The sequence below is a fragment of the Artemia franciscana genome, chromosome 17 (genome assembly GCF_032884065.1).
Source record: "Artemia franciscana chromosome 17, ASM3288406v1, whole genome shotgun sequence".
Classification (NCBI taxonomy): domain Eukaryota; kingdom Metazoa; phylum Arthropoda; class Branchiopoda; order Anostraca; family Artemiidae; genus Artemia; species Artemia franciscana.
In genome coordinates, this window is record NC_088879.1 from 10,856,900 (window position 1) to 10,883,941 (window position 27,042).

The 27,042-nt window shown below is 35.5% G+C and overlaps 2 protein-coding genes across 2 annotated transcripts in view; both read left to right on the forward strand.

Moving 5' to 3' along the window:
• The first annotated feature begins 12,719 nt into the window (after window positions 1–12,719).
• Window positions 12,720–27,042, forward strand: part of LOC136037833 (leucine-rich repeat neuronal protein 1-like) — a 36,075-nt gene continuing 21,752 nt past the window's right edge. The window contains exon 1 of the mRNA XM_065720675.1: window positions 12,720–12,792. Within this exon, the coding sequence (XP_065576747.1) occupies window positions 12,785–12,792 (8 nt within the window). The 5' untranslated portion in view covers window positions 12,720–12,784. The remainder of the gene's footprint in view (window positions 12,793–27,042) is intronic.
• Window positions 19,531–25,975, forward strand: LOC136037832 (cuticle protein 19-like). Its single transcript, XM_065720674.1, has 2 exons — window positions 19,531–19,665; window positions 25,525–25,975. The coding sequence occupies exons 1-2, from the start codon at window positions 19,654–19,656 to the stop codon at window positions 25,912–25,914; spliced, it is 402 nt and encodes a 133-aa protein (XP_065576746.1). The 5' UTR covers window positions 19,531–19,653; the 3' UTR covers window positions 25,915–25,975.

Consider the following 27,042-nt stretch of genomic DNA (forward strand, 5'->3'; position numbering starts at 1 on the left):
AGATCTTCTTCGAGCAGCCGAAGTAGCCTAGAAAGGTCTTCTGTCTCTCAGTGCATCTTCCTTGCAATATCAGATAAATTTGCTGCTTCGAAACACAGTAACTTAGAGAGATCTTCTTCGAGCAGCCGAAGTAACCTAGAAAGGTCTTCTGTCTCTCAGTGCATCTTCCTTGCAATATCAGATAAATTTGTTGCTTCGAAACACAGTAACTTAGAAAGATCTTCTTCCAGCAGCCGAAGTAACCTAGAAAGGTCTACTGTCTCTCAATGCTTCTTCCTTACAATATCAGATAAAATGGCTGCTTTGAAACACAGAAACCTAGAAAGGTCTGCTGACAGCAGCATTTCAATTTGCCCTATACAATTTGCCCTAAACTGGTAACTATACAATTGACAAAGCTGATTTAAAGGGAGCAAAGTCTATGTTATGGAAACAAAGACGTGAAAGGGAAGGTAAACTGCGTTTTAAAGAATTTGAATGTAAACATATTAATGTAAATATTTAACACAGTAGTCGTATTAACATTATTATAATGTCGGTATTTAATAATTGTAATTATTAAATATGGCAAAGTGAATAATCAGTTATTAAAGGGCTTGTGTTAAAAAGAAGCAGCTGGTTCAAGCTTCTACCGCTTCTATCCGTATTAAAACGTGGAGATGGTTATGAAAACTATTTTGAAAGCAATGTTTCGTGAAGATAGCAAACTGACTAGTAAACATGAAAACAACCTTTTTAAATTAATTCTTTGCCACCCCTACAATGATGGCCTCCCGGTAGGTACGTACCTCACTGTCGAAACACCATCAGTTGAGATAATCGTCGTAATGCGCCTATAAATTTACATACCATGCGGCAGTATAATGTAAGCCTTGATATAACTTAAAATCACATACTCGACCGGTTCGTTGAACATATTTCCGGTGATGTCGTTTAAAATTGCTTCTTCACAACGATGTGATTTTGTATAATAATGATCGTCTACTTCGTGAGTTTACGTTATATACAACGACACAGTCTAATGCATAAACTGGCATTAAGATCGGCTATTTATTTGTTTCGGTGAATATCTGACCATAAAGAATTGTTGCTTCGCTACACAGTTATTATGAATAAATATGGCCGTTTTTGGGAAGTTTCTATGATCAATGTTACTCAGTTTTGTATGCCGTCATCATATGTATGGGCGATTTCAGAATCTCATGGCAACGTTCTGTTGGTTACCCGCAACAGAGGAAGACCCCCCAAAAGTGGAGGAGACGACTGAAGATTCTTCTTAGACGTCCTAGTTGCTTCTGGAGGCGAAGTAGAGTCTAAGGTAAAATCATGATGCAAACGAACGAAACATCGGTTTTTGGGAAGCTTCTGCAATCGATGTGACTTGGTTTTGTGTGTCGTGACGGTCAATTGTTGCACCAAGCATAGAATTTTCTGATTTGGTGCCGCGGACGCTCAGAGATGATAACCAATAAAATATTGGAGCAAAGGGGAGTATAAACATTGCAGCAAACCCATTTACATCGATCGTAGCGTTGTGAAGATTCTGACAGCATTATAAAGTGGTAATATTTTGGGTTACTTGCCAAGTCAAAAGGATGTATGCTCAAAGCATGAATTTAAATCTTGGGATGTGTTATTAAATATTACGGAAATTATGTGCATAGGTGATTTCAGCATCTCCCAGTCAACGATCTGTTGGTCACCCGCCGCCGAGTAAGACCCCCCCCCAATGAAAAAGACGACTGGAGGCTCTTCTTGGACGTCCTGGTTTCCTTTGGAAAGCACAGGATTGCCTCCAGAGCTGGTTGCCTCTGATGTAAAATTGTGATGCAAACCAACGACAATCCATATTGCTTTTGAAGGGAAAGGGCTAAAACTGATAACTCACCATCAACAGAACATGAAATACTAATAAAAAAAAAGAAATGGGGCATCTAAGATAGCGGCGTAAGCTAAAAACAGTCTAAGTACTGTATTTTTAATGGCCGCCATAAGCAGAAGATGATGCTAAATTAAAACAAATAAAGTTAAACTTTTTAAAATCAGGTTTCACGCTGCTATCATCTAGTGATATGTCGCTAGTCCTGGCAATTAACGCCTCGTTTATTTTCATTTTAGATATTCATACCTTCTCTTAAAGAAACTTTGAAAAAGTTGTATTGGTGGCAACCACTTCGAAAAGATGGCTGCTGTTGTATCGGTGGCAACCACTTCGAAATGATGGCTGCTGTTGTATCGGTGGCAACCACTTCGAAAAGATGGCTGCTGTTGTATCGGTGGCAACCACTTCGAAAGATGGCTTCTGTTGTATCGGTGGCAACCACTTCGAAAAGATGGCTGTTGTTGTATCGGTGGGAAGGATACTAACAACATTCTACCTTAAAGATATGGAGGCTGGATATCTTGCGATGACATAAATAACTGATTTTTCCAGTCACAAAACGTACTACTTTGAGAACGCCTTCAGGACTTTTTTCTTCGAGTAGTGACTGCTATATGTGACTAACAAGTGAGACAAAACCTACATTACTACCAATATCCGTGCAACGGCCTTTATTACTTGGTGCAGAAGAGGCTCAGAACAGAAACTAAACCCCAACAACACAAGACCTCAGACTTTTAGGTCATTATTTATGACTTTCCTTTTGTTCAGGGTTGCAGGGATTGTGGTGTGAGCATTATGTTTGACAAAAGGGGAACATTTTTGATTTTGTATTTTTGTTATTTTGTTCTCTTATTTCATTTTTTGTTCTCAATTGTCGGTGAAAAAATGTCTTGGGCATATTTCCAAAATATCCGCTCTGGATATTTAAAAGTGAATCAGATACGCTTTTTCTATAAGATAAAGTGTATTTTAAAGTCAAATATACGGCCATGAACACAATAAAAGACAACAAATATCAGAAACTTGCATCAGCGATCATCAGAATTCACTTAGATGAAACACCGTATTTAACTATTAATAGTATTTAATATTTCATACTACTAAAAACGGTCATGTACACAAGGAAAGAAAGCAAAATATCATAAAGTTACATCAGCCATCATCAGAAAACACTGAAATGATACACTGCATTTACTCAGTAGGCCACTATGATTTTTATTCAGTAGACATAATCTCTAGAAACCATAATATTCTATAAATAAACTGAGGCGGCGTACTATTTAACAGATTTGGAGGTATCAACTCAGTTTTTCAAATATCCGTACCTTATTATATAGAGGCCCTGGCACTGGCTCAAGCAATGCACCAAATCATCCTCGTTAACTTTGCCAAGCGGTAAGTATACCTGTCTTCATTGCAGCTTCTTTCTTTTGAGTATCTTTCCACAGACTTTCTAATGGAAAGTCTGTATGGTCTTAGAAGGCATTTAAGTAGTGACGGACAAGCCAAAACAAGGCAATAGTGAATGTGTGAAAACCAAATAACTGAACAATAGGGGGAGATAAGACTGTGAATCCAGAGACGAAAAAAACAGTATTAGTCCCGCTTTCTAAAGTACCCCTTTCGATTTAGAGCTAGATTTTATTATTGTCCAAATTTAGAACGAAAAAACTAAAAGTATTCTTTCTCGGGCTTTCCTCCAGGGGATTTAGATAGCACTAATAGCTTTGTCAAAGGTAAATAGCTTTCTTGCAAATTGTTTTCTTCCTTTCAATTTTTCGGAAAAGAAATATTCTTCCCCTGACTTGCGAAGATGTAAAACGTTTCCCGTTCTTCAGTGGTGGATTGTTAATTTTTAAAATACCAAGGATAGTGAAATTGAATCTGATTGTTTAAATTAACTAAGTGGAAGCTAGCATAACCGTATATATATTACAAAACTAGGGGAAAATGGGAATTCAATTCTTAAAGAAAATAACCTCCAAAGGCAGATGTGCAGTGTTATGTAGTATCAGGCAACACGTTTAAAAAAGAAGAAATGTGGGTGGAAATCGGCAACAAAAGCTTAAAATGAATGGCACTAGATAGTTTGAAAATATGTAGCATTGTCAAATTTAATTAATTTGTTCTGGTTACCTATTTTCAACGCTGTAACACTGACGAAAACGTGGAGTGTGCTAAAAACTTCATAATTTTGAAATAACCAAAAGGATAATCTTAGAAATCGCACTTTTAAGGTGTGAATCTAAGATAGGTTTAGGAGGAGGTAGGAGGGCAAAAAGGCTGTATTTCTATGTTATTGATACTTTAAGCGGTACTTGTATGATATACCCCCTACCTAATATTCTTCTAATATGTTTCGCCTACGCTCAATCCTAATGAAATATACTAAAGTAAGATAAAAATTAACAATTTAGAAACAAATTTGGGGTATATATTTGGCCGTATATTGGTCTATATATTTCAAAAATGGGCTATTAGGTGGGGGAGGGGGGGTAAAGCATAGCGGTTATGTATGCCTTACGTTCTAGGTACAATTATTCTGCATATTATGTAGTAAGAGTCGTTTACTAACTTCACACTGTCCAAATAATTTATACCCCCACCCCTTAATGTGCAAATATATAGCCCAAACTGTATATTTTCCATATATTCTGTCACTTCTCTTTTCCCTGGCTCATGCAAAACTGAAAGCAACTAAAAGCAACTAACGAAAAAAACCGGTTCTAAAATGCGTCATTAAATGGACAACTTGAGTGGTAGGGGGTTTATCATACAAGTACGCTTTAAGATTTTGTCACGAAAAATGTGTGCCAGTTTTCAAGGAATCAACGAAATGTTATTTAAAATTTTAAGAGACCAATTTAACGGCCCACAAAGACAACGGTGAGAAATGTAATGACTCACTAGTGCAGATACTACGAATAAGTATATCTATCTATCTTATTAAACAAGTAATAATTGTGTTTGTATCTGTAATTGTTTTTTCGAAACAGCACTGTATTTGTTTCCAAAAATTGACATACTCCCATTTTCTGGTCAACCGAGGTCACTGCTTTGAAAAAATTCTTTGCTCCCTCCCCACCTTGTTGATGTTTTTCATAAGTCGTCTACTTAATGAAATTAGAGACCACTGGTGATTGAAAGCCTTTAGCACAAGTAGGTGGAGTTTCAAATACAAGCTTGTTTTGACAAGTCAGTCGATTCTGAGCTTTTAGGCAAAGATATTCCCTTTTGATAGCAGCGAAGTGAGCATCAGATTATCAGTAGTTTTGCATTAAATGCTACACATTGCGACAGAAAAATTACGATAATATTTTGTATACATGGGGATCGAGCTTCACTCTATGATTATTGTTCCTTTAGCAATATTTTTCCTAATAAGACAATTGTTCATAAAAAAAAATATCTAGATAGGTCAAGCCTTTGGCAAAATTCGTTTGGGACTTAAATTAATTTGAGAAAATATTTTTTATTTGAATAACGTCACAAATACCAAGACGACTAATACCCTAATAGTTGTAGTTTCTACAACGAGAAAATATAAAAAGAAAAAAATATAAAATAAAGACCATTTTTCTTTTCATTCAGCAAAGCTTTGTCTCCAAGCATTTTTGTCTAAAATCATTTTGCCAAAATAAGCTCTGGTGTTCGCTTATGTACCCAGGAGCAATAGAAAGAGCCCAGAAATTAGTGAGTGTAGAAAGGTTTGTTTCAAGATGGACTTTATCAAAGCTGCACTCTAGACGAATTGCTTATTAATTGATGGCAAACAATTTTTTTCATTTTAGGCCTTTTTTTCACTCAAAAAAGTTCTTAAAACCCAAAACGAGGGGAAATAGAGTAAATAATAGTAAAAACTCACAACGAGCAAAAATTAACATAAACAGTTACATCAAACAAAGTTTTCTTTTTCAGCAACTGGATATATGGCAGAGTTTCTTCAAGATTTCTTTTTTCTTCGAGACTTGTTTCTTTGAGATGTTTTTTTTCAAGATTTTTTCCCTTTTTTTTCTTCGAGATTTCCCTTCTTCACGATATTTTCCCCTTAGGAATGCTAATCAAGTGGAGAACCCCCCAGATGTAACTGAAGATGGCGTATTGGACACATGTGGGTCTTACGTGATAGTTTACGAGACATAACTGTCAAAGGGCCCCAACCTTAATATTTGGCGATATGCTTCTTTACTTGTGCAATTTAAACGCATATGTTATTTTTTCCTCCTCAAGACATTTTTTCTTTGGGACGTTTTTTGTTTCTTCGAGGTGTTTTTTTTTTTTTTTTTCATCAAGACATTTTTGGCAAAAGAAAGTATGACAATTAAAAAGAATTTCGAACAGGAATTCTTTTAAGTCTTCCCAAGCAGAATTTCCCATGGAAAATGCCCCCCCCCCAGAAATTTCCCTCTCAGTGAAAAATTCTACCAAGGAAACCCACCCCAAGCACAAAAATCCCTCCCCCCTGAAAGCGTCTGTATATTTACCAGTAACAAATACTATACGTACAGATTGGACAAATTTCATAGCTTACAGGCGTCTTCCCATGGCTTGAGGGCGTAGTTTTACTCCCCACAGTAATTATAATGGCTATCTCAAAATGTTGATCAAGTAACTTTGGAAATAAAAGGGACTAGTAAAATATTTTACTATTTCAAATCGTATTTTATGTCGATAAACAATCCGTTTGTCAGAAAAGGCCATAAATCTAATCCACATTTAAGATATGAATTGTATATTCTTCCCAACAAAGATGCTTAGGGATATGCAGCCGTTTTTTAGCTGTTTCTTTGAGTGATCGTAACGGTAATGTTAGTTTTAGGATATCAAGATGGAGCTCATTCCAGCAGAATCTTAAAATTTAGTTATTTTTAAATAACAAAATGTCATAACAAATTTGTCATTTTTCCCCTTTTTACTCCCACAAAACCATAAATTTGGAATATATATAAAAAAAAAAAAAAAAAAAAAAAACAGGTCCAAGCTGTTATCTAGGGCATTTTGAGATATACAATCAGTTTAAAATTATCGAACGCTTATATACAGCATCTTAGTTTAAGGACACATTAGTGGTTCAGCTGAATATTCATCTCCAAAATTTATGTAATCCATAAGAAAAATATCAAGAATTTTGTGGTGGTGGTCTGTAAATAAAGAGCGACTCGGCTCAATAGAAATCGAAATTTAAAAAATGAAATTTATTCATAAAAAAGTACGGGCCTGAGGAAATTCGACTGATTTTTGACAAAGCAGGAAACAGCATCGAAAAATCAAGCAGGTTAAAATTTAGCATATTAGAGAGCCCAAATGTAGAAATTTCAAGCTTCTATTTTCTATCTAGTATATAGGATTTTGTACTTTTTGTTAGAAGAGATACTGGCTTATGTGTTTTCATTCCCAGGCCGAATCGTATCAAACCAAACCTAGAAGATTAGAAGAGGGCTTGTATGATCGGGAATAACAAAGTTTAGTGATGCTTGGGATTAACCAAAAAGATTGTAGGGTGGCTAGCTCCTGTTACACGCCTCTTTTTACCCAAATAATAATAGATCAAAATTCGGCAATATTAGTTTGATTCAAATAGTAGAAAGGTCCAATAATTCCAGATAGATCAGTGAAAACAAGACCAGAAGTGAACTTTAAATTAGGAGAATGAGAAATGAAAATATTATCAATTAAAGTGGCAAAATTTCTAATAGGGTCAACATGAGAAGGAACAAAAAATTGAATGAAGTAGCCCGAAAGAAGAAACCACATCAAAGAGATGGTCAGATTCATCTCTTGATCCAGAAATTAACATATTACAATTGAAATCTCATAAAACACGAATCTGTTTTTAGAAAAAGCCCCCACACCAGAAATCTGATCACGCAAGTCGCGGAACAGATGTATTGGAAAAGGAGGGGACTTACAAAACAAACAGTATCACATGCAAACTGGCTGTTCAGATCAATGACAAGAGAATAAACTGTCCTACTATTAGACACCACTGATGGAAACAAGGATTCAAGGTCAGATCGCCTACTAAATGCAATATCAGATGTTTTAAATAAATAAGTACCCCCAGAACACTTTGTTACCATTCTAGGGACATGAATAGCAATCATGCATATCATAAGTTGTAAAATTTTCACTATCAAATAGCCCTACCTCTGTTAAGCCTATGACATCAATAGGGCAAGAATTATCAGACCACAAATACGATTTCAGACTATGCCACCTATCTCTTATCCCACACACATTCAAACAAACTACATTAAAGCTACTATATAAAAGGGAATGAGGGCATAATTTTATCACAATAATCCATACGTGTGATAATTGCAAATACACTTTTGATAGGAATTTTTGTTGGTATTCATTTCGGTCAACCTGCAAATGCAAGCTTAAGGGAAAGGAGGCGCTCATCTTCTTATTATAAATTAATAACTAATCGGAGGTAGAAACAAGAGAGGACCATACCAGGTTTTGAGGAGTTAGTTAATGTCAATAATACAGTTGCTCTAAATGAGCTTCTAAAGAAGGCGCAAGCCTCTCCTGCCATCTGATCAGGGAGATCAATCTCGGAGGGTGGCGAGGATGAGTTCCTCTTGGAACTCATCCACGCATATTTTAATCACACGCCTCAGACAGCAACTAGTTTGGGCCTACTATGACCAGTTATTATCGCCAAGCCATAAGCCTCCTCAACAGTAACTCTTGGAGGACTCTCTCTGCCCATCGAGAGTTATCCATGTTCTCCGCAGGCCCATGCCATACAACTCTATTATAACACTCAGTTGGTATTTGCAATTGCTCTTTATTTGTCTGATCCATGGGTTGTAATGATTGATTTGAGCCCCCTTATGACTATACCCCTTTACCCTAGTCATTCCCGAGATACTTGGTATTAACTGCCATTACCAATTCTAAGTAGCTCTACCATGGTAGCTCTATTTTTGAACTTGGTGTAAAGTTGCTTCCACCAATGGAGCTTAAGAAGCTACTGAAGCCAAACCTTTAGAACATTTCTAGGTGTCATCAGATCAGTGAGATCGATCTTGGAAGGTGGCGAGGATGAGTTTTTCTTGGAGACGGCAGATTTTAGTCACACACCTCAGCCAGCAACTAGTTTGGGTCTACTATGACCAGTTATTTATCACCTAACCAAGGCATAAAACTCCTCAGCAGTAGCTCTTGGATGGTTATCTCTGTCGATCGAGGGTTTTCCATATTCTCCCCAGACCTATACCATGCAACTCTTTACTCTACTCTAACTCTCAGTTGGTAACCCTATACTGGGACTGCTTCTGACACTATTAGTTCGTTCTTCAGCTAAGTAAACACTCATGCCTAGCAGCTGTTTTGACCAATAAGTTTTGAATACCTGAAAAAGAGGAGGAAGAATCAAAGAATCAGTAATGGGAAGGTTGTAATTTTCTATTGTTTTATTTTTTTTCCACTAATATTATATGGTCTGGTTCAATGCCAGTAGACCTACGGGGGCCCGTATGGTTCCTCTTCAGTTTAAACTGTCATTGGCAAAGCTGTTAAATAAATCACAACTGTATATGAGGTCAAGTTTATAAATGGCTAACATGGGCATTGTATAAGATCTATCTACTTTCCCTTTTTTATAATTTTTTCATTGTTCATTTAGTTCTCTCGTAACTGCAGCAGAGGATTGCCACAAATTATATGTGAGTCTTTCAATAAATATATCTGTCTGAGTATCGCTTCCCAAAGCATTGTAAATAGAAACAGTGGGATAACAGATTAACAGTTTGGGTTAGTTAAGAGGATATTTGCGTCTGTGGCCCTTGTGATCTTCAGCAGGAAGAATATCGAGGTTTTATGAATCGACTATGGAGAAATATTATTTTCCAGGTCTAACGTATAAAATTTAGTTGGAGATTTGGCTAAATATGACAATAAGGAAAAACAAGGGACAACGAAAAAAAAAAAGAACGATGAGTAATTGGAGCCACTGAAAACAAGAGAAAATGCAAACTTTCTCCAGAAGTTTGTAACTGCTATAGAACATATTCGCACATGGCATAAATTGGTGAAATTTAGTCGCTCTTTTCTAATGCTGCATCTTAATTTCTAGATTTGACGCTATCTTTTTGCGCGCTGTTTTTAAATTTTATCTATTTAATAAAGAGATAAAAGAAGAAGGGGATTGTTTTTTTAATTAATTTGTTATTTTGGGATGTTTTAAGGAGTGTTTATGTAGTAATCACTATGCTTTGGTAAAAATCTTTTTTCCTGGCGTAGTGATTTATATCTGTAATGGTTGATATTTTGTTTATTATGTTAAATAAAAAAAAGTAATAATGAAATCGGGTATACTGATACTCAGCTCGACTAACTGTTGTTTTAACGGATATTTTTCTATATATGATGCCTCAGCATCCACAATGAACGTGTAGTTCACACGATCCTCCAAGTAACTAGTCTGGCAAAGAAAAGAAAGACTAAATTTCTGGCAATTTTTTTTTTCAGGTGAAACATTTGCTCAGCCGTCCGCAGTGCAAATGAAAATATTGATGAGAGTGATATTGATGAAACGCAACCCAAAACAAAATAAAGAGCCACTTTCACAGAAAAAAAACATGAGGATTACTTTGTAAGATCTGTTTTTGTATTTTGTTCTGTGAAATTCAGTCCATCTCTTTTTACACTGAGGTTGGCTAAGTAACGGCCAAGGCCGAAATATTTGTATTTCTTTTTGGTTTTCACTGGCTTTGAAATTGTGGGCTTCCGTAGTATGAACCGCCTATTTTCGTCTTTCGCCATTTTTTTGTGGCGGAGCGATAAGAGAGACTGCAACATTTGGAAAAAAAAAGTAATTAAGGTTTCAGACTCTCTTATTCCCTCCCCTCTAAAAAATACAGAAAAGCAACAATGAACATCGTGACATCTTAAATTGGCATTTTTCGACTGCTGACGAGTATTGAGACTTCCTTCTTCTGAAATCTATATTGACACAGAATCCCTTATTATTGTCACTTTTTTATTTTTACCTTTTTCGAACTGTTTTTTGTAAGTTACTCCTTTGTGACACCATTTAGCAGTAGTTTTTTGTTTCACTGTTTAGGTTTTACTCTTTTTTGGTCTTAGGCTTTTTTCTCGTTATCATTTGCTTTTTACTTAAGTTATTATTTAAACTATTAGTTCATTATTATTATTGATGTGTGACTTATCTTAAGCTTAGTATTCGTATTTGGCTTTAATTTTATTTGACCTGAAACACCGATTCGGCTTTTTTTCGCTTGTAGCTCACTTGACTTAACTTGACTTAATGCTCCTGCCGAAACGCTTCCGGCGTCGAGAGTGATGCTACGAAACTGTAAATGACCAATCGGAAATTCAAGGGATTGAATTTTGTATGCAAACTGCTTGTATTGAGAAGATTCTGAAAAAAAGAAGCAGACACCATTATCCCGAGAAAAACGACTCCCCCCCCTTCGCTATCCCTTCCAACATATCTGGAAGATTTGTTGATGGAAGCTGTGAAATGAGATATGGCCACTCGAAGAAATTATTTCAATAGAACCGTCGATGGTTCTTCTAACATACATAGGCGGTTTGTTAATGGAACTTGTATAATCAGATACAGTGATGACAGTAGCCAAATTCGGCTCTGAAGCAAGGGTGCTCCAAAAAGCGGGCGAAGATTTCCTAGATGTTTTCCAGAGAAATTGCCTAAGGATTATTTTGGGAACCCGGCCGACTGACTGCATTTCAAACGGTAGGTAGTACGAAAAGCGTGGTTCGATCCTGCTTTCTTGGTCTGTAATAAAAGAAAGTTTAAGATGGGTAGGGCACGTTCTGCGAATGAAGGAAGATTGCCGAAGATTTTCCTTTTCGTCCAAACATCTAGGGTAAAACGGAAAGCAGGTCGTCAGTGGTTGGGTGGGAGGATGTGATAGAGAAAGATCTAAAGGAAATAAGGACTTCCTGAGAGGGTGTAAAGAGGGAGGCTTTGAATAGATTGGGATGGAAGAGGAGCGTGCGTAGCTGTGTCGGCCTCAAGCGGCTTGATGCTGCGGTGATTTGCTGGTAGTAGTAGTAACAGTAGTAGTAGTAGTAGTAGTAGTAGTAGTAGCAGATACAGCCACTCAATAGCAAGGTTTCAACAACGAAGCCCCCTCCCTTGATAGTTCGTCTAACAACCCTGGAAGATTTATTAATGGTTCTTATATAGTCAACTAAAGCCGCTTGAAGAAATTATTTCAATAGCAGAGCCCCCTCCCTTAATAGTTCTTCTAACAAGCCTGGAAGATTTACTAATGGTTTTCATATAGTCAGATACAGCCGCTTTAAGAAATTGTTTCAATAGCAAAGTTACAACAGCAAAACCCCTCCCTGGACAGTTCTTCTAACATGCCTACAAGATTTTTTAATGGAAATTGTGTAAGCAGGTACAGCCACTTGAAGTAATTGTTTCAATAGCAAAGAATATCGCGTTAGTTTAATGGTCAGGGATATCTTCTATTGATTTTTATATTTTTCTCCAATGATGGTGTTAGAATTTCTTCAAGGTCTTTTCAAAACAGCGTCGAGTGCCCAATTCGGTTCTCCCCTTTTTCTGTTTGTAAAAGAGAGGGGTAATGCACTTAACGCCCCCAGATGGGTATCTTGGATCCTCACTAGCTACGCCACAGATGACATCGTTCTGGTAGGCCATAACTCTACGGGCAACTCTTAGCAAACTACGCACAACGTGCGGCACACTTCTGATTCGCGTTGCGTGCGCTACGTGGTATACAAGAAATGGCAAAGTGGGTGACCCCTTGAGTAAAAGCGTCTGCTCAAATAACAGATTTGAAACTGAAAGAAAACCTAAGAAAGTAGTCTCCGCAGTAACGACGAACTTGTTTGATTTGAAGCACTTATCCGAAGGATGAATACAGTTCGATGAAAAGGTCTGTTTTTTTCTTTCATCAAAAGCTTCATATTTTTGCTTCTATTTTGAAATAGCTGCGAATGGTCAACCTATTCATCATCGTAATGTTTCACTTTGTAAGAATGTAGAGTAAAAAAAATTGTCTTTACCGAAGGTTTCATATCAATAGTCCATCTCCTTGGTGGATTTATGTCCAAGGTTGCATCCAGGGGAGAAGGGGTGTGGGGTTTGAACCCCGCTAAAAAAAAATTCTGACTTGTAAAAACATAGCAGAAATGTTTATAAACAAAATTTTGATGTGTTTCAAATTTTATTTTATTGTACCAATCCCGCCCTACCAAAAATAATGCCCATATCCGAACAAAAATCCTGGATACACCCTTTGTTTTTATATATTGATTTTGGAGGAGTATGTGGGAGTGCCTAAATTTTTAATATTAGTATTAAACAAAAAGTTACAACCTTTTTTTTTGCGTTGAAACCCACATTTTATATTACCCGTCAGAGAATAACTCATAAATTATTATTAGCGTAATTACGAATATTCACAATTTCTAAAAAAATACGATACCAATTTTTATTACTAGTTGGTCGGAAAATTTAAGCAGACTAAGATTTAATACTAGAATCTGCTATTGCGCAGTTTTAGGAATGGCCTGAAGGTGTGTGTTTCCTCCAAATTTTTGTTTAGAAAGTTTTTTAGGGGGGGGGGGGGGCACAGAACTCGCATCAAGAATTTGCTTCTATGCATTTTTGTTAAGTGTTTACGAGTCAGAAATTTTTTTTAGGAGGGGTGGCCTTAAACCCATACCCTTCTCCTTGATACCCCTTGGTGTTTTCTGTACAATATTTGGTGTCTTATTTTTCTGCTTTCTCATAATTTAATATGTCAACGGAAAATGACAATTTGGCTGTCATTCCACAGCTAAGGTTAAGCTCTATCCGTATACTGAACTAGATTTTCGGAGTTCAGTGAACATAGTTTTGTTTATTTTAGATTGAAAATTTGTTGAATTTTAGTTGAAAAAAGGACAATTTTCCTATTCTTTTTTTGTGAATTTAGATCCTTCTCCAATAAAAAATCAAAGTAATATCGCAATTCTGGCTCGGTGAACGGATAGATTTGAGACTACTGAATCTGTCAGATGGGACACTGGGACATGTGGCAACTAGCGTTCCCACATGTGACACTTTTCTACCATATAAACTCTTTTTTGGGATGGTTTCGTGTTGTTTTCTTTAAGTTAGCCCATTTTTTGAAAAACTGCATCTTTAGTGCATTTTCGCATGGGTGCAGTCGGCAAATTTTTACTTCCACGACTGTGTCATCACATAGCAAGCATCTTGCAACACTATTTCTGTTTGTTTAGAAATAATATCAATATAAAAAGGAAACTCAAGCCAGGGGTAGATCCGGGGGGACCAGGTGGACCATGCCCCGAATGTTTTTTCTTTTGGCCTCATATATTTTTTCTCTTTTTAATTTTATTTTAAATAAACTTGTCAATTTGGTCAATTATTGGCGCCTCTGTCACATACCCCCCCCAAGATTTTGCTGTAGATCCACCGTTGATACAAGCAAAAGGACATTAAAAAAGGAGAAAACAATAGACAAAAGACGGTAAACCGGTGCCAATAAGCTCCTTGTTGTGTCAAAATTTACAGCTGAAAGGTCGTGTAAGGATATTGACTTAAATGATTTATTACTTTAACTTGGACAGGACATAAAACTTTTCATTTCTTTCGAACTTGTGTATTCAATCATGGAAAAGCAGCGGCTGCAGATTTTTCCATTCACTGTGCTAAATAGTTCACGTTTACTTGACCTATGTGCTTAGCTGGCACTTAAGTAGGATTTCTTCTTCGGAGGGGGGAGGACAATGACAATAAAAATTAGCTTACAATTTAGACAAGAAGCGGCCAGAACTTCAAAGTACTTTAGAATTTCTTGGGGGAGCTCCGGGGCCCCCAACAACAACAAAAAAAAACAGCAAACTGTAGATAATAAATCAGAAAGATTTTAGATAATAAGAGATATAAAGAAGATAATAAAGAAATCAGAATGTTTTGACTTTACGTTCAAAAGCCTTAATCAACAAAACAAATGAATTAAGCTAAATTAAATACAACATATAAAGAAAAGGAAAACAGAAAACAATAAACAAAAATCACATATTAATAACTTATAAATTAGCAAACAAGAAAGACTACCAAACTCAAATTGTACCTGATACAACCTAACTTGCCATTCAGTTGCGCGCATTCGTGCTATTTGCATGGTGATATTGGCAGTTTAAGATGCGAGTTTGGTTTATCGTTTTCCTTTTCTTTATATGTTTTGTTTAACTTAATTTATTTCATTTTTTTCTTTTATTCAGATTTCCTTGTTATCATGCAGTTTGATCTTTTTTTTGTCTATTGATTTGTCTTAAAATATTCTACCATTTTTCTCTATATTTTTATTTGTTAAATTCTTTAAATAGAAAGGCACAGTTGTCTAAGAAATTATTTGTTACCTTTGTCAGCATTGTTGCATATCGGGGGCTAAAGACTTGTTAAAACTTAAAGAGCATATGGACCTATGCCCATTTAAAACTTGAATACGATCTTGTATACCCTAAAAATGCCGCTTTAGCTTGAATTTCTCTTCGATTCATCATGTGGATTTATTCGTGTCCCAGTTGCTTTTACAAGAACAATTAGGAATTGAGTGAAACCTGAGGTTATTTGATATTTTTAGTTCGTGCTTTTCCTGAAATTACTTATTTTGTTTCTTCTTTTGTGCTATTCATGTTTTTTTAAAATCACAATTTCGGTTTGTCGGTACCATACTCTAATTCTACTGAAGCTCAGCGCACTGTGTCATGGCCATTTTAGACCAAAAATAACTGTCTGTCGCAACATTTCGCTATTTTTATTATCTTACTGAAAATCACCAGACACTAGTAGAAATGCATTGAAGTTAATTAGACGATTAAATGCTGTATACAAGATCTAAACCATAATACGAGACATAACGAGAAATAATTTAAATCTACGTGAATTGCACGAATTCGTTACTTCGTACTATTCATGTTTTTTCTAATGATTTGTTATTTTTATTATCTTATTGAAAATCACAAGACACTAGTAGAAATGCATTGAAGTAAATTAGACGATTAAATGCTATATAAAGGATCCAAACCATAATACAAGACATAACGAGAAATAACTTATAATTTACGTGAATCGCACGACTTGAGATCAGCGACAAAGACCGCTGACTAGCATTTTCGCTTATTCAAAATATTAAGCGCTAAACATTTGTACTTTTTGTCCTGATTCGCTTTCTGTCTCATTTTTGATACTTTAATGCATAAATTTACATCGAGGCTTATTCTTGAGTAGGCATTCTTTAACTTCTTTCTTGTCCACAATATAGGTCTGTTTCTGCCTTAGTTGTCACTTATGCTTTTAATTTAAGCAGCTCTCACATTACGTCACTTTCCATACTAAGTGATTAAATTACGCTAAACCTTTAATGCTTGAACAAATGATGATTTTTACGTGTTATAGCGACCACACCAAAGAGGTGAAGTTAAAGTTTATCTTACTGAAATATGCCAAAATATAATGAAAATATGATATTTTGGTGAAGAAACTAAGAAAAATACAACAGAAAAATATGGAAAACCGGCCGATCAGAACACACTGTATTAAATACCTAGCCTAACCACCTCTATATATTAAAGATTAAATTAGAATTAAAGAAGCTGATTGTCTGCGAGTGCACACAGAAAAGTGGTTTCATTAGAATTATGTGTGGTCGCTATAACACGTAAGTACCAAAGTCGTTTTATATGAGGCTGACGTAAAAAGTGACCATAATCTTATAAAATAGTCACAATCATCAGAAGCAATATACGAAAATGCTAGAAACATGGAACAGAGATTGATATTCAAACTCTGATCGAGTATTAAAGGCTTTATTGGAAAAGGTTGTAAGCGTTAAATCAAGAAAACCTCCAAGTTATTCATAAAAGTTAGCATTTTTATCGACAGATGTGACTTTGTTGTTTCTCGGACATGACACTTTTTGTCGCTAGCCATTTGTTTAGCCATCAGCCATATTGAAACGCATTTCTAATTTTGGTTACTATTTGACGTGGTTTGGTTTTTACAAGGTAGCAGCTAGCGCTGCTACAATGACGTAACATGAAGGTATGTAATGTAAAAATCTAAGTAGATCTCAAGTCTATTTAGTGCTGCTGACATCACTGCTAAATCGACCTTAAGTTATGCTTAAGGCCTGTAAAAGCCTTAAGTTATGCTAGTCTGAGCACCTTTATGACGTAGGGGCAAAACGCCATTTGTTCGCGAAGATGTGCTTGCAAACAAATTTCTTCCGGGAAACCCGTAGAAACGTATTCATTGGGTAGTAATTTTGAACATTGGGTGTAAACAATCTAAATAAAAAGATCTACGGAAAAATGTCCCCTGCCCCCTCCTTTTTTTTTTGCCTGGATTAGTTTCAAGAAACGAAAAAACGAGTGGAATTGTTGTTAGGATTGTCTGTTAGGGTGGAGCAGCAGAAACAAGCCTGGCCTTAATAACAGTCAATTATGCTGTTGTACAATTTCCATGGGTCCAATATGTAAAAAAAAAAAAAACTACGAAAAAAACCTTCAGAGATATATCTACTCACGATCGCTGGCATACATTTTTCATTCATGGGCTTCTCACCAATATACATTTGCAACGTTCTCCCTGTCTGTTAATTTTTTATTCTCTAGGTAGTTTTATCTGGTATCACGCCAGATAAAAAAGTTGGAGGGAGGGGATATTTTTCCGCCTCCTAAATTTTCAAAAATACATTTTTTTTGTTATTTTCATTGAAAAATGCCCTTTTCTGCTACTTTTATTAAGAAACAAAAATAAATAATCAAACTGCCCCGCCCCCTCCATGGATTCAAAAAACATGTTCCACAATATTTTTGTGAAGCGGCACCTGTATATCAGGCGCATATGCTTAAGCAGAACGGAGAGGAGGGTTTTGATATTTTCCCCTCTTTCTTCGAAAAACATGAATTTCTCTGTGACTTTTACAATTATATTGTGAAATTTTCCTATAATTTACCTTATGCTGGTATCTCTTTTAATTTCTGCCCATCCCCCCCCCAATATGTCTGCTTCCGCTTAAACAAACTACAGCGGACGTGTTAGTACTTTTATTTTATAGTCTCAATCCTGGAACTGCCTATGCGCACTTAAGGCTTGGCAGCTTGATAGGACAAAAGAGTACTTACCCCCAGTCTATAAAGGGTATAAGGGGTGAAAAGATATTTTCATCCATTCTGAAAAAAAGGTTTCTATCTTAAAGGTTTTAGTCGCTTAACTCGACAAATTATAACAGAAAAATACTTCGTGGCAATTCGATGAACTTACTTTGTTTTATAATGGGTTAGAGTATGGAATTGCATGTTGGTTGATTGTGCGAAAATTTTTAAATAATTAAAATTTCACATATCAGGTATTTATTATTTTAGCTAGTCACAAGTCAAATTGGTTAGCTCCGCTTTTAAAATGCTTTTTTTATTTTAAATTTTAGTTCAAAGTACTTTGCGTGTGAACAATGAAATCCCTATTGGTAAGGTTTAATACCAAAAATAGGCCAAAAACGTAAATAAATATCTCAACTTGTTATTGACAACCGGCATTTTTTTTCTGACTTTACAGAATAAGTTGCACTACTTCGCACAAGTCACCAAATTACGACTTTTCTCAACCTTAAATTGAAGGCCCCCTATACCACGTTGACGTCAATTTGTAACATATCATTTTGGACACGGATCACATTTATGAGAGTTTTTTGGAAAATTTGCAGTGGTAATTTCTAATATGATTTCTCTTTTTATTTAATATCTCACAAATAACAGAAGGATGATTTCCAACATATTTTCCTTTGACTTCCATAGTTTTCTTTTATCCTCCTCTACCCTTCTTCCCCAGAAAAAAAAAATAATATTGTCCAAGAAGAAAAAAGGCACCAATTTCTGAGACAGGAGGGCAGCCCCTGTCTAGATTCCATCAGTAGATTTTGAAGAATACCCTTTTGGTATTTTTATCGTAAAGAATAAAAAATATCCAGCCCCCAGATTTTTAAAGAGCCTTTTACCCCTCGCCCCTAAATTCTGTGAATTGCCGCCTCTGAAAAAAAAAAAAAAAAAACGAACAAAAAAAAACATAGCACTTCTCTGTCAATTTGTTTTCGCACTTGTGAACCAACCCCGCAGGAAATACTTTGATGGCTTTCCCATTCATTTAAGTTTTTGTTGGGGGGGGGCTCATGCATACTACTGCGCAAAACTTATATTGCTATTCCGCTGGAAAGGGTGCATAGAGGACTTTCGAAAGGGGGTAGGGCAAAAAAAACATAATACCTCAAACATTTGTTTATATGCAATTTTTTTACTTTTTTGTGAGCCAGGCAAAATTCTGGATAAGGGTTCAAGCCTGGTACTCCTCTCCTCCTGGACATGGCCTTGTCTACTGAGTTGTTGGAACTTATTATGCACATATTGCAATCAATTGTCCTGGCCAAAGTATGGTTAATTACGCTGTTTTGTGAATATTAAACCAAATACTTCAGATACATGGATTCGTCCTTAAAAATATAATTTTTCAACTCATGGGCGTAAACCAATTTTTTCTTCTCAATAATTCGTGTGTTCCGCATTAAAGAATATCTGTACGACATTGAAAGTTTAACACATTGACGAGCTATTTCCATTGATCCATATATAAGCTCAAATCTGTTCATAGTTTATTGTCAGTTCATATCTAGCCAGGTTAGAGAGAGATATATACATACAGTAAAGGAACTGGACAGAAACACTCGAAAATGATATCAAAGGTAAGAATATTTCCTTCGTTTTATCTGTAATATTCTTCTATAAAAGAAAAAAATCTGAAAATATTTTTTTTGTGTCTTTATTTTTTGATTTTTTTTTAAATGAAAAAGAACAAAAAAAACAACATACAAATTACTCTTTAATAGTCCCTTTGTGACAGTCTTTACACCACACTACTGCCCAAAATGACGTATGATATCAGGCTATTACGAAGGAAACACTAAAATACTGAAAAAAAGCTTTAAAAAAAAAAATCCTAAAATCCATACTTATATCATTCTTAAGAGTACTGCACTTTACTTTAGCTCCGACCCCCTCTAATGTGCAAATATACAGTCCAAATTATATATCGCCAATGTTTTTCTGTTTCTGGATTTTTCAAACATTGATTTAATTTACGGGTGTTAAGACTAAAGAAGATTAACGCATAGAGAGTACATAATTTTGGCTATATATTTGCACATTAAGGGAAGGGGGATATAGTAAAGTAAATTGCTTTTATGGTTGAAATAAGTAAGTATTTTATTATTTTTTAAAGTTGTTGTCAGAATTTTATAGTGTTCACTTCTTAATAGCCCCAATTGTGCATTATTACCTAGTGTACCCCTTCCATTATTTCTATTAAAGAACCAAGGCCATTGAAATGGAAATCTGATTGTTTGAATTAGTCAAGTGGAAACTTACGCAGCTATATATATATATATATATATATATATATATATATATATATATATATATATATATATATATATATATATATATATATATATATTTTCTTTTTAGTTTTTTTGTAGCTTTTACCTTTTTTAGTTTTTTTCTTCTTTTGTATTAATGCTAAAGCCAAGGTTCAAACCTGGAGCCTCTCGGACCTAGAACCTGAAACATAACGCTTTACCAACTCAGCTACTTCGGCTTGAATACATTCGTTTTGAGCAGCTTCCTCGGGTGTTGCCATTGTAGGTTCTTCAGTCATTTTACAATTAAAAATTTCTCTTTCAACGGTCTTCTTACAATTAAAAATTTGCCTTTGAACGATATTCTTAAATACCTGTGTCCTGGTCGTCATTTATATTCCCTGTGTCCCGGTCGTCATTTGTGTCCCGGTATCCCAGTCTGTAATTTCTCTTTGAGTGTCCCGGTCGTTATTTATATTCCCTCTGTCCCGGTCTGCAATTTCTCTTTGAGTGTTTTTTCTTTTTAGTATTTTTTAGTTTTTTACATTTTTTCTTTTTTCAGTTTTCTTTTTCTTCTTTATTTTTCAGCGTGTCCTGGTCGTCATTTATATTCCCTGTGTCCCGGTCGTCATGTTTTTTACATTTTTTCTTTTTTCAGTTTTCTTTTTCTTCTTTATTTTTCAGCTTCACTATGAAATACATATCGCCGAACCTTTGTTTTTTTTAACTAAAATCTGGTAGGCATTGATGACCTTATCCAAGTCAAAATCCCAAACCCAATCATCATCGCTATCATTTTCAGTTTTGATATGTTTTGACTCTCGCTGTCCAGGTGGATCTTCATCTAACTGCGCGGTTTTGCGTTCTTTAGCCTCAAGCCTGTTTCCTTGCTGTTCTTTTGATTCCTCGGCACGCTTTCTTTTCTGACTTTCTCTATCAGCAGCAAGTTTTTTGGCATAGACTCTTTGAGCATCTTCATCGGCTTTTACATTAATAAACATTATATTATGTTTATATATTATATAAACATTATATATATATTAAACATTAATAGATTTCTACGTGAACATATATGTCTTAAATATCTTTAATGACGTCACCGTCATAGCAAAAATGACGACAACTAACTTCATGACGTCAGCCGACACAGAAACATGACGTCACCTGATCCACAGACAGACAGACAGACAACTTATTTTTATATATATAGAAGATTATATATATATTAGAAATTTAGAAAAAAAAACAAGAGTTCAATTTTTAATAAAAAGGAGGTCTTAATGTGCATTTATGCAGTGGTAGTCGTGAGTGCTAAATAAAAAAAAAACGTGGGTTTTCTTTTTAAATTAAAAAAAGAAAAATCAGCAGAAAATATTTATATCGAAAAATATTTCCGTATGGAGTAAAGATCATGGCACTAGACTTCAGAATCACTGCCGGCGGTGATGATCTCTGTTTCACGGGCCCTTCAGCCAGGAGGTTGGTTGGATGTTGGGGCTAGCTATATGCCGATAAATTTAGAAAAAAACAAGAGTTGAATTTTTAATGAAAAGAAAGTCTCAATGTGCATTTATACAGTGGTAGTCGTGGGTGCTAAATTAAAAATAAGAAACGTGGGTGAAATATCAGCAGACAGTAAGCTAAAAACACAAAGCACCAAATTGTTTAAGAAAATATATCTTTCTTATGAAGGTTTGGTTATTTTTGGGACTCAAGAGATTGTTTATATTTAAATTTTTGGGAGGAAAAGTGTTTTCAAATTTAGCTAACTAGTTTTGCCGGTAGAAAATCGCACTGCCTTCCCAGTATGAAGAGACTTTGGATGGGTTTGGGCTTGGGGGATGCTTTCCATGCTTTGGTGAGCCTTTTTTCGTCAAAGCCCGTCCGATCTTGAAGATTTATTTTTACTTTAGCTTGTAACAACTAATTTTAAATTATACCTCCGTAATCCGACTCGTTTAAGTGTGCTTCTAATTTTTGGGATTTGGGAAGCTATATCAGAAAAATATTTATGCCCAAAATGGTGAGAAAGTCGTCAATATTACGTCTATTAAACCAAATCTTTTTAAATTAGTGTGTCCTTTTAATTTAATTAAACGATATTTATGCTGCTATGGTAAGATATAGATAGGGTTACTAGCACCCAGCCCCCGCCTCCCTATAAGTACTACCACAATATAAGTAAACAGAAAAAATCTTATAAGAGATACCTCAGTTTGGTGCCCCCTCAGAAGCTGTGCCAGAGACAGACGTCCTTCTTGCCCCCTAGCTACGCCACTGCTCCTGTGTAAAGGATATACTCAACCCAGCTAAAGACATTATTATCCATTTTCCTTAGGGTATATGGTTAGCCTTAGGTGGTATTTAATAGGCGCGCTAATTTGATTTAATTTAATAATAAATAATTGAACGTCTTGTTAGTATTTTTGGATATCTCTATCGTTTTTGGTATAATAAAGAAGAACTAAGACTTAAATAATAAACATTCACCAGGGAAGCACGCATCAATTAATTTTTGGAGGGGGGGGGATTTAGCTTAATAACAGATAAAATAAAACATTCTGTAAAAATTCCACATTAATCTTGAACTTTGCATTCCTAAATTAGAATTAATGTATTGGGCTTCTTTTAGGATTGTTACTAGAATAAAAATAAAAATATCAGAAATATCTAGGTTTTCGGGGACCTAAGCCTGAAGTTCCCTTACGTGCATACGTACGTGCACGTCTTTAGTTACATATACAAATTTTACCATCACGATATTTTACCAAAATTTCCAAAGATTTTACGGAATTTTCCTTGGTGTTACCATGACTTATATAGCAGTTTTCAGAATATTCTTTAAACGAAATTCCCATAGACTCTCTGCACCCTGACGCGGTAGACATGTTGAGCAATAGTCCAGTAAATTCTTTTAAGTTCTTAAGGTTTCTTAAGGCTCTTAAATTCAGATGGGTTTGTCCAAATTGACTGGAGTGGTATCGTGACACAGAAATAACTTTCCATTTCTTTCTTTTGGGGGGACTTAACAATATGATTTCTTACCATTCTCTTACCAACTTCCACTTCTTTCTTTTCATTAATTCTTTGTCGACCGGCATTTATCATCCCACGCAAAATACCCCCCCCCCCCGGGAAATAGCTTCCCACCGAGAAAAAAACCCCGCCAAAAATTCTCCTGCAGAAAATACCCCCGTGGAAAATACCCCTCAAAGAAAATCCACCCCAGATAATATCCCCCCTCCCCAAAGAAAAGTAAAGAGCTCCATTAAGCCGAAAATTAGTAGAAATGAATTCAAATAATTTTCAAAACGTAAAACTACTACAAATCACCATCAATAAATAAATCAAACCCAAAACGAACAGAAATTACAATAAATAACCGAGTCCAACTCAATAAGAGCAAAAATTAACATAAGTAGGGCTGACAGCCTCCACGTCCTCTCAAGACTAGATCATAATTTGCACTTTACTGAAAACAAAACACATTTCAAATGTTTCAGCTTTTTGATTTAATAGATAAAGAAGTATTAAGAGTTTAAGGAATAAATATTAGAATAGATATGTTAAACTGGCAATCGACGGTTATTATTATTTTTTTTTTGTTTTTAGTAAAGTCCAAATTCTGGTCTGGAGTCCATCTATAAAGTCCAAGTTCCGGTCTGGAGAAAACATCTCTATACCTGTGAACCATCACAGGTCTATAACCTATACCTGTATCTATATCTTCACCATCTGTGCTGTATTTATACCTGCATCTATACTAGATCTATAGCAGTGAACCATCACAGGTCTATACCTATACCTGTGTCTATACCTATAACATCTATTCTATATCTATACCTGCATCTATACTAGACCTATACCTGCGAACCATCACAGGTCTATACCTATACCTGTACATAGATGGCAACCTATGCCATCTATGCTGTATCTATACTAGATCTATACCTGTGAACCATCACAGGTCTATACCTATACCTGTATCTATACCTATACCATTTATGCTGTATCTATACCTGTATCTATACTAGATCTATACCTGTGAATCATCACAGACCTAAGCCAACGAAATTAAAGCATGTCGTTACCATGACATTACAGCCAAATACCTCTTTTTTTCACTTTGTCTCAGCCCTCTAAGCCCCATTTCATCCGTGACTGTTTCCATTTGATCAGTATCGGAGCCATTTGATCAGTATTGAGAGAAATTGGTAGTGAACATACCCCCCACTTTAAATACTGGTTTCATATTTCCCGGTTAGAGTCACTTTTTTTGCTCTTTTCATTGGTTAACGATCACTATACTATTTCTACTATTTCGATTTTAAAACTTTGTTTATCTTAATAAATGAGAGTCAATTGAGTATATTGGAATCAGAATCCTATGACACGGTTACATGGATATATAATGCACGCAAATAAATGGTTCTAAGATAACTTCCAAATATAAGGACTATAATTAAGGACTACATAATTAGCAGCCACTATGTTCTGGAGAATACATAATTAGCAGCCACTATGTTCTGGAAAATACATAATTAGCAGCCACTATGTTCTGGAGAATACATAATTAGCAGCCACTATGTTCTGGAGAATACATGATTTGGGGATTGAGAGGGGAAGTAGAGTATAAATTTTGATAATGTTTTTCTTATCAATAGATCCGTGGCTAAGACTTTTTTTTTGTTTTCCAGATACTTGAAATTGTAAGTAAAACTATACAAAATAAAACTGTTCCCAACAAAAGGGGGGGCTATGTTTATGTAAATACAGATACTACTGCTACTAACTCACTGCAGCACCAAGCCACCTGAGGCCAACACAGCTATTCACGCTCCTCCTCCAACCTAATCTATTTAAAGCCTCCCTCTTTACACCCTCCCAGGAAGTTCCCATTTCCTTTAAATCTTTATTTATGACATCCTCCCAACCCAGACAAGGACATGTGTCCTTGTCTACACCTCCCAACCCGGTGATACATGTGTAAATAATTTTTTCTTTACCGTGAAAATATAGTTTTTTTTTTTTAATGTTCAATTTGTTTATTTGACTTCTTTGAATTTAGCTCTGCAATTTCAATGGTACTAATAAGCATGTTCTTAATATCTTATGTAGCAATATTGTTAGTAGTCTTCTTCTCAGTTTACCTAAGCAGGATTATCAACCATCGTTCATCTTTTTCAGGTTTTCATCATTTCAGTCCTTTGCGCTGTTGCATTTAGCCAAGACTACCCAGCAAAACCTGCCTACCCCGCCCAAGGAGGTGGTTACAAACAACCTGCCTATGAACCAGGCATGCCCTATAACTTTAACTATGCAGTACAAGATGATTACAGCTATAACAACTTTGCTCAGCAAGAGAGCAGTGATGGTAAGATCACTTCTGGGCAGTACAAAGTTTTGCTCCCCGATGGTCGCACACAGATTGTGACTTACAAGGCTGATGATTATACTGGCTTTGTTTCAGATGTCCAATACGAAGGGGTTGCCAAATACCCTGAATACAAGCCAAGTGGCTACCAGGCTGGTGCTGCCCCATATCCTGCTAAGCAAAACTACCAACCAAAATACTAATCCTGTGATACTTAGTACTTTGATATTATTATATTTTTGATAATTAAATTTCTAAGATTTATTGATACTTGAATGGAAACTTTTTAAAATAGTACATTAAGGTTCTCATAAGAACTTAATAGTAAAAATTGCGAAAACAATCTATCGAAAATTTTGAAAAAGAAGCAATTTGTAATGGGGAGGGAGATCCTCGTAGAATAGTGTCCCCTCAATTTCATCATATGTGCATATTAAGTCTTTTTCACAATTTACTGGGAGATGAAATCAATAGGGAAAAACCTGAAGCATCTCCAACGTGATTCATCATAATACGGGATCGATATTTCCTTAGCAATCAATACTTAGCAATTAATGCAATGCTACTACTATTAACAACTCACTGCAACACCAAGCCATCTCAAGCCAACAAAGCTACACACGCTTCTCCTCCATCCCAATTTATTCAAAGCCTCCATCTTTACATCCTCCTAAGAAGTGTCAATTTCCGTTAAATCTTTTCTACGACTTCCTTCAGGACGTAATATAATGCAATAGAATTGTTGTATTGTTGGAAACACTTTTACTATTCAGATCATTCTCAAAGAAAACTGGACTTTTATTAGAGTTGGTGCAATTTAATATGGGAAGATAGGAATTAAAAACAACTTAAAGCCTACTCAGCTTACAGTGTGGTGTCTGGTGATTTCATTAAAAAACAGACAATTTATATTTCCAATGCAATGGAATTAAAGCTGAAATTTTCGGCAGGGGATGATTAATCAGCACTTTTTATTTTCAAAAATCGTTTAAAGACAAACTTCAGTCTGCATAAAGGAGGCCTAGGTTGGCTTGGGAGGGTTGTGTTGGCTAGTTGACTTTAAGCTGGAAAACTTTAAGATAGAATCGTAATTCAACTTTTTTTTTTTACATCACCTTGCATTTTAAAGCATATAAGAGAATTATGCAGCATTTTTGTGTCAAGCAAAGTCAAGAACGCTAGATGGCGTTTCTGATTCTTTTTACTTTCAACAGTAACGCCAGTGACCACTTTAATAAGTCTCCAATACTCTTTGCATCTTTGTGTAAATTCGATATTTCGCTAGTTGATGGAACGTATAAGCTTTTCAAAGAAGGAGCGGTAGGACGGAG